Source organism: Corylus avellana, chromosome ca5 (genome assembly GCF_901000735.1).
Source record: "Corylus avellana chromosome ca5, CavTom2PMs-1.0".
NCBI lineage: Eukaryota > Viridiplantae > Streptophyta > Magnoliopsida > Fagales > Betulaceae > Corylus > Corylus avellana.
Window position 1 is genome coordinate 8,100,825 of NC_081545.1, and position 9,172 is coordinate 8,109,996.

Below are 9,172 nucleotides of genomic sequence, written 5' to 3' on the forward strand. Positions count from 1 at the left end.
AAAAATTAAAAAATTAAAAATTAATTAAAAAAATAAAAATGTGGCAGTTCTATGTGATGATACGTTTGACGGAACCTAACAGAGGTACTAAGTTAATCTTTTCCCATAAATCAGGTACCATTTATGATAGAATTTGAACCCTAGATGAAAAAAAAAAAAAAAAAAATTTGCAAACTGGTAAATTAGAATTTAACCCAAAAACTAAAGGGTAAATTTTGATATATTATCTTATATCATTCCTTTAGGGGAGTGCGAAGGAACTAAACAAATGAATTCAGAAATTTTTTTAAAATGACGTAGTAGACCGTGAGTAGCAGACAAGGGAGAGAAAATTATATATATATATTTTTTAATTTAAAAACCCTTACCACATCAATTTAAAAATTTTTCTAAGTTTATTTATTTGTCTCCCACTTTTTGTCCCTTTTATCATTCGCCCTCAGGCTCACTGCACACTCCCAAGTCCAAACACTATTTGTGTCGCAACAAGATGCCGCCTATCATCCTCCCGCCAAATTACAAGTAGGAAATATGGCCGTTAGATTCAAACCCTCCCTTGACAAGTTCCTCAAATCCCAGAAAAACCTCTCCAAAACCCCACCAAGGCTCTGGCTCGATGGCCAAGACGAGCCCACCGAGACAGACAACCAAGGCCTCCCCATCTTGAAGCTAAGCCATCCCATCTTGTACGCGTTGGAATCGTGCACTGGCATTAGACAGTTCAACCAAGTCCACACCCAACTTATAGTCTCTGGCCTCTTCCAACACTCTCTTGCCGCTAGCCGAGTCGTGAAGAAGCTTTGCTCCGCTTCGGTTATGGTTTCACATGCTGTTTACGTATTCGATTGCCTCGAAGAGCCCGATGCTTTTATGTGTAATACTATTATGAGAAGCTATGTGAATTTCGATGACCCATGTAGTGCTTTAGGATTTTACCATGAAAGAATGGTTGGGAAGTGGGTCGTGCCGAATCATTATACTTTTCCGCTTTTGGTCAAGGTCTGTGTGGAAATTGGGTCGGTGAGAGAAGGGGAAAAGGCTCACGCCCGGGTGGTGAAATTCGGGTTTGAGGCTGATTTGTTTGTGAGAAACTCGTTGATTCATATGTACTCGGTTTGTGGGAGGATTGGGGATGCTCGGATGGTCTTTGATGCGGGGCCTGATTTGGATTTGGTGAGTTGGAATACGATGATTGATGGGTATGTGAAGAATGGGGAGGTTGGAGTTGCACGTGAACTTTTTGATGATATGTATAAGAGAGATGTTTTTAGTTGGAATTCTATGATTGCAGGTTATGTGGGGATTGGGGATATGGAGGCAGCGAAAGGTTTGTTTGAGAGAATGACTTGTAGAGATGTTGTGTCGTGGAATTGTATGATTGATGGGTATGCTAGGATTGGAAATGTTTCTGTGGCTCGTGAGTTCTTTGATCGTATGCCTCTGCGGAATGTGGTTTCTTGGAATATCATGTTGGCTCTTTGTGTACGATGTAAGCATTACAGTGAATGTTTGACAATGTTTGATAGGATGATTGATGGAGGAGAGGTTAAGCCAAATGAGGCTACTCTTGTGAGTGTCCTGACTGCGAGTGCAAGCTTGGGGATGCTTGACAGAGGCAACTGGGTTCATTCTTATTTAAAAAATAATAGGATTAAACCTGATTTGTTACTTTCAACGGCTCTTTTGACAATGTATGCAAAATGTGGGGCTATGGATTTGGCTAGAGATGTTTTTGATGAGATGCCAAACAGAAGTGTTGTATCGTGGAATTCTATGATCATGGGATATGGTATGCATGGGAATGCAGCAAAAGCCTTAGAAATATTCATGCAGATGGAGAAGCGAGGGCCAAAGCCAAATGATGCTACATTCACCTGTGTCTTGTCTGCATGTACCCATGGAGGAATGGTTTTGGAGGGTTGGTGGTGCTTTGATCTAATGTGTCGAGTTTACATGATCGAACCAAAGGTGGAGCACTATGGTTGCATGGTTGATCTTCTTGCCCGGGCCGGTTTGATGAAAGATTCAGAGGAGATTTTAAGTAAGATGCCTATGGAGTCGGGACCTGCCTTATGGAGAGCTCTACTTTCTGCTTGTAGGACACACTCAAATTCAAAGCTTGGAGAGATTGTGGCTAAACGGCTAATTGAGTTGGAACCTAGGGATATTGGGCCTTATGTGTTGTTATCAAATATATATGCTGCAGAAGGGAAATGGGATGATGTAGAGTATGTGAGAAGGAGGATGAAGGAAAAGGGGTTGCAGAAAACATCTGGGTCTAGCCTGGTTCACCTAGGAGAGTTTGAATCTGAATCTTTTGTTGGGAATGGTTCAGTCCATCGGAGAAGCATGGTATACTCAATGCTGAGTGAGATGGGTGCTCAGATGAAACTGCCTTGTAGAGATTCTAAGATGGTGTAGAAATTGTGAGCTCAATGAAGATAAGACACATTGAGAGGAATGGATGGAGGTTAAGTATTCAATTGGACTGTTGGACATGCACTTATGGTATAGAACTGCTGGTGAGGGAACGGTTCAACACTTCAAAGAATGAAGACTCTGAAAGGAAGAGAGTATGCTTTGGCCGGTTTTCTTGTTCTCTCTTCTTTGGTAGTTGTTACGTTTTTTTGTTTTCAGTTACATATTTTGGGGTACTGTTATATATCATATGATTTTCCTTGTACCCATCATATGAAATTTTGGTTTCTTATACATTCTGGGTTATTGCACCAAAGTCAACCTGTTAGAGATTCTCATTAGTCTGGATATCGTTCAATTCTATATCATCAAAATCCAAAATTTTCTTGTGTGTGCTTCTGAAATTTTACGTTTTCAATTGTTTTGAAAAGTGGGCCAGCTAAAAAGTTGTGTTTTTCAAATCTGTATAATGGGAACTATTACTTGCACATTCTGTTCATACCATCTACTTGAATTCTATTGATAAAGACATTTATTTCTTTCTTAACTGTGATAGCGTGATTCAGTCCTTCACTTGGTTCATGTTCACCAGTCATCATTTTTTTTGCTGAACTTTTACGTTTTGGATTGTTTTGAATTGTGGGCCAGCTAAAAGTTTTGCTTTCCAATTCTGTATCATGGGAACTATTACTTGCATATTCTGTTCATAGCATCTGCTTGAATTCTGTTGAGAAAGACATTTCTTTCTTTCTTAATTGCGATAGTGTAGTGTCCTTCACGTGGTTCATGTTCATCAATCATTAATTAGTTCTTTCATGCTAGAGATCGAAATGAACTTGTCCCAGATTGGCGTCTCCTCTTAATTTTGGATTTTTTTAAATAGAGTTCTGATGCTTATCATCTCATTTCCTAGTTAATTTCTAAGTGAGACTCCATGCTTCTCTATTTTAGTTTTTTTTTTTTTTCTTTTAATTTTAATACTTTATCTTCTGGAAATTAGGTTTATTTTCATTGAGATGGTTCTGTATTTTGTCTTCATCTTTGTTATTTTCTCTTATATTCCCATGTACTAGAGCTGTTTTCTCTGCCAGTGAATTTGCATACTCTTGCTCGACGTGGTTTGGTTGCATATCAGATGTTGCTTCTTTCTTCCTCCTGTGCTCATGTTTGGCTATTTCGTATTATTTCCTCTGTTGAGCAATTGCCACAATGCTTAATACTAAATGGATGCTAAAGCATAGCGAGTTGAATTTTTGCTTGTTTATCATTTGTAAAGTTTTCTACTTTATAGTTAGTAAGTACTCCATGGGAGAGACTTTACAAAATTCATGCTTCCTTTTGTAGACGAATATCTGGTAAATATCATTTAATCCCATTAACTTCATAGGAATTGCTGAATTCCATCTTTACCATATATCTGTGAAATAGGAACCATTGACTGAAATAATGCTGTAAGTCATTGCCATAGCTGTTGATAGATCATGTACACAAGAAAATTGTCAAGTGTTAGTTGTTTCTATATGTAATTTGGGGATATGTACTTTATATACTTCATGGAACTGAAAGGATTCCATTTTAATTTGAGTAGCATCTGAATTTCATGTGTAACTTGTTCACTAAATGTTGTCATTTTATGGTTTTGAGCAAGTGTCCAACTTATCTGTTGGGATCTATATCAACCCTTAGATGGAGAACCGTTACAGGTTTTGTTATGGTGTTGACAATGTTAGCATAAAATGTTGATTGGCAACCACCATCTAGTGGTTCCCTTTAAATACATACAGTAAGCTGCAGATAGTTACCGGATGATCTGACCTCTTGATATGCTGTTTTTTTATATATTTTCAAAAACTTTTAGCACCATGTATTTTATTTATTTATTTACTTTTATTGTGTCACTTGGTTTTACTTTTGCCTTATTTTCTTCATTTTGTGGAACCAGCAAAAGTTCTCTTGCTGCACTTGCTCCTCTTCAAGCAGTACTATTTGATGTAGATGGAACTTTATGTGATTCAGATCCACTCCACTACTTTGCCTTCCGTGAAATGCTTCAAGAGGTAAAGTTTCTTTCACTAACTTGCCCTAAACAGTTATAGATTTTCTCAAAAGGATTTGAGATCTCTGGTTCAAGTTTGTATTGTCTATGTCACTTTCTTTTTCACACGAGAAATAAAATTTTCTATTTAATTATATTAATATAAATACAAACTTATTAAAACTGGAATACTTCATTGATCATTTTCATTGTTGCATTAACTTACATAAATACAAACTTATTAGTGGATAACAAGATAGAAAGAAAACAGAGATAATAATGCAGAAGATAAAATAAGATAAACTTTTCTCAACAAGATAATTCTAAACAGTGGCGCCAATAGAACTCATAGTGAGTAAGAAATCCAAGTCTTGCTGCTTGCTGACAAAACTTGTTGGTAGTTAACGGTTTAATTTGCCAGAGTGATGCAGCTAATTAATGGAGATTCAAAAAAGCTTCAAGCTTTGTTCCCAGATGGTATTGAAATCACCAATATTTTTCCTGCTAAGTGCCAAACCAACCTCGATTCCACCATCCTCATCTCTACACTCAGCAAGAGATAAAGCCCCCGTAACATCAATGTGAACCACTTCACTCTTTTTTGGCCTCCCCCACCCAAAATCTGTATCATAAACATCCAATCTTGGTGAGCCTGCAACTGAAATAATAGTACTCCCCATTTTAGACATTTCTTTCCAACCCGACGCCCATGTCTCTGCCCCTCTTAAAGCTTCAGTCTCCAATTGCCCAACTTTGTTTCCAATAGCTTTCACAGCTTCGAAAATCCCAGCTTCTCCCACCACCTCACGCCTCTCAAGTGCTACACAACATGGTGCTATGCAATTTCCAAAATATGTACAAGGTACTGCAAATTTAAGCCGGTTTCGGCAATCTGCTGAAAAAATGAAGTAGCAGAGCTTACTATTATCGTCCGAAAAGTTGCCTACTCCTTTGTGTTGGGATTTGATCAAGCAAACCCAAATGAGTGCACATGTTACCACAAATGTTGATAGGTGTAAGGTCTCCAAGTCTTCTTTGTTCATGCATTGACCTTTGACCCACTTCTTTAGTCCCTCAATGTGGGCTCAGCCCATAACAAATGTGGCCCGAACCTTTTCAGCAATATTGTTGATGAGATCTGAGTCCTCCTCCCACGCTGAAGCCCAATTCCCCATTTCCTTCAAGTAATTGTTATCAAGCCCATTTGGGTCTTTGATCACAGCCCTGTCATGGAAAGGCGGTGACCTGTCAAGGCAAGTCAAGTCTCCACCAGTCCTGCATATGGACGCCCACGATTTCATGAAATGGTGGATTGCTCTTCCATCAGCTGCCGCGTGGCGAAAGGTGATGCCAATGCAAATTCCTTCATTTGGAAAAACTGTGACTTGCATGGCCATGAGATGGATTAGACGCGTGTCATCGGATGACACGTGTGTTGGGGGCAAGTGTGCCACGAAGTGGTGCAATTCTCTAACATCCCGTGGATTATTGGCAATGAGGTGGTTGAAATCGCCGGCAGCCTCAGCGACGGTGAAAGGGACAGAGTTTCCTTCTGTGTAGAGGATATGGGGTTTGTCTGTTTGTGGAGGGCATACCAGATTGGCTGCCAAGGGAAAGAAGCGTTGGAGAGTGAGGGAGAGAGAGTGTTTGAGAGTGGGAAGGATGGCTTGTGTGAAATAGTTGGTGGGTTGAGGAAGTTGATAGAAGAAAAGGCGTTGCATGGGACCACAGGGAAGCCATGGGATGTCAAAGAAAGTGAGAGGGAGAGATGTGGTTGGAACCGAGTTGGGTGGTGGAGCAACCTGGCTTTGCTCTATCACCGTCACTCTGTAGGGTTCAGCCATCGTTGAAGAGAGATAGATAAGGAGAGAGCAACAAATAAGAGCATTATATATATATATATATATATATATATATATATATATAACCATTTTCTTAAATTTAGGGAATAAAATTACTTTTTAATTCTTTATCTAAATACATCCCACAATAAATTTCTTAAATATTTCCCATATCATTAAAATAAAGATAAATATATTATAAATTTATGAGTCAACGCTCCGAAACTGTGAAATCTCTAAGTTTTTTTTTCTTCAAATTTTTACCATCTGGATCAATTGAAAATGTAAAAAAAATTCAGTTGGAAAATATTTATTTCCTCCGCAGGTACTTCTTTAGTTGGGGTATAATGCTAGAGTAATGCTAAGTGCTTTTTTTGTTTTCTCCTTATCTTAAGTGGATAGTAGTTTCTACAAATCGAATGAGAGAAATAATGACGGACAAGTTACTTTTTTAGAAAATAATATTTGCATAAAACTAGGAAAACACTAGAAGAACCGTAAGAAAACACCTAACATTTCTCATTTTTAATATGATTTTCTTAGATAGACCCAAAAAATAATTAATTCAATAGCATTTGTTAAATTATAACATTAAACGTATTGCAAGATTGCTTGTAATTCAGTAATTGAGACATTGAAAAATTGCTTGTGATACACAACGTTAACACGCATTGAATTGACGTGTTTTTATTTTATGGTGCATTGGTGTGCTTCACCTTCTTCTGCCATTTGGGACGACTTGCTTGGCTTTAATTGAGCAAAGCAATATTAGGGACCATCAATTAATGGAGCTTACAGAGGCATTTCTTTGAAAGTTTGCTCATCTATTGTGGAAGATCAAAGTATTAATCCATTACATGTACAGAGTCAAAATATGGGCACTCATGCATGTTGCATTTATGAAGTTTCTGAATATGGAGGGCAGGATTATGAACCAGTAAAATATGAAATAATCCCCATGTGGGTGGATCGGCCACCAGTAAAATATGAAAGAAATTTTTTTTTATTAATTTTATTAATTTAATTTTACAGAGGATAAAGGTGTCACAGGAAGATAAACAAAAAAATGGTCATGTGTGAGGCATGTGACTACTTTTTCATCCAAATTGATTGGGGCAACTAACGGAGTGGCCTTTTTGGTAGATGTTGATAATTTGATGTATCACTTTAACACACTTAAAACTTCATGACGCTTTTTAAAAAACAGTTGTTAGTTGATGAGGCTTTTTTATATTTTTCCATAGAATTTATATCTTATTTTCACTCCTTTCATATCAAGATTCATTATTGGCTTGTCTTAGCGTCCATTAGATCCTCATACCATATAAAGTTTGCCTGTTTGTTGCTCGAAGCTTTCTAGTCCTACCTTAGTTATTTATTAAAGAGCCTTTGGACTGCCATCGCACGATCCACTTGTTTGCCATTACCCCTACTACTTACTAGCTTTGTTGATAGTTATCATATGAGCTATTTTATTTTCTTAGACACAATATGCATTTCATGAGCAGTTTATCAAGAGTAGTAGCCAAATTTTAAAAAATAAATAAAAAATCATTAGTAATGAATTATAGTATCATTTATCAATAAGTACTTTCATACTTCTTTCTTCATTGTGAAATCTTACTTCACTTCTGCGCATAATTATATCAATAAAATGGTGGCTGAAGAGGTGTGGTTGATGACCACACGATGTCAGACTTATTGGATGAATGTTGGATAGAATTATGATTTCTTTCATTCCTCTAAATAAAGACCATTGTAATATAGTTTATCATACTTTAATAGAAGATGTAGCTCTAAAGCTTCATCAGACTTTTTCTCTCCCACTCTCTTTTCTCTTTCATTATTCACCTCATCATATATTTCACTAATTGTTGATTTTGTACCTTTCAGCGGTCTAGTTGACAAATTAGTTGTGTTGGAAAGGCTTGTACCTCGAAAAAAAGTTGGCTGTTTTGGAATTGGAATTGTTGCAGCTTCACTGCCAAGCATGGTAACAACATTTGACATGGTGGGGCGGTCATGTGGGTCGTCTTGTACACATAAGAGTCCAATATTTATGTACTTCACGAATTGATCTGCATTGCAAACTTCACGTAGAGTTTGGTCCACTAAATCCAGCACCTTGTTTTTTACCCACAATATCCATGCCTGAAACAATTTTAAAATCAAAATTTTTTATGGGGTATAAAATGACCAAAGAAATTAACAACTATAAAAAATTAAATACACTTACATAACCTATAAGACTCATGGATAATTTTGTATTCCTTTTTCCACATACAATCTCTAGTAGAACCACACCAAAGCTATAAACATCAGATTTGACAGAGAAAATTCCACTTTGTGTGTACTCTGGAGCGACATAGCCACTGCATCAAATTATTTATCAGTGGATTAGTTAGGCACTTGTAAAGTTTGTCTAAATAGAGTTACGATTGACTCAGGTTTCACAGTTACACTATCTAGCGTCTACCATAAACTTACTAAGTTCCAACTATTCTCATTGTGCGTGACCCAATGTTTTTGCCTTCAACAATCCTTGCCAAGCCAAAGTCAGCTATTTTGGGGTTCATCTCATCGTCTAAAAGAATATTGCTGGGTTTTAAATCTCTATGGATGATCCTCAATCTGGAGTCGCGGTGAAGATAAAGAAGCCCATGAGCTATTCCCCAAATGATGTTGACGCGCATTTTCCAATCCAAATACTTGCTTGGATTTCGATCTTGCAAGTTTTCCATTTTCCATTCAAAGAGCAGTAACAAATCAGCTTTTACTTAAACAAGATATATATAGTACTTTATCAAGCATCGCAAGGGTTTGAGAATTTAGTTTAGAGACCAACCGAATATAAATGAGTCTATGCTTCCGTTGCGCA

General features: G+C 37.3%; 1 protein-coding gene and 1 pseudogene across 1 annotated transcript; one reads left to right on the plus strand and one right to left on the minus strand.

Moving 5' to 3' along the window:
• Positions 1 to 485: 485 nt before the first annotated feature.
• Positions 486 to 8,275, plus strand: LOC132182916 (pentatricopeptide repeat-containing protein At4g18840-like). Its single transcript, XM_059596284.1, has 3 exons — positions 486 to 2,610; positions 4,361 to 4,475; positions 8,188 to 8,275. The coding sequence occupies exon 1, from the start codon at positions 532 to 534 to the stop codon at positions 2,419 to 2,421; it is 1,890 nt and encodes a 629-aa protein (XP_059452267.1). The 5' UTR covers positions 486 to 531; the 3' UTR covers positions 2,422 to 2,610; positions 4,361 to 4,475; positions 8,188 to 8,275.
• LOC132182771 (coumaroyl-CoA:anthocyanidin 3-O-glucoside-6''-O-coumaroyltransferase 1-like) lies at positions 4,634 to 6,330 on the minus strand (annotated as a pseudogene).
• Positions 8,276 to 9,172: the final 897 nt, after the last annotated feature.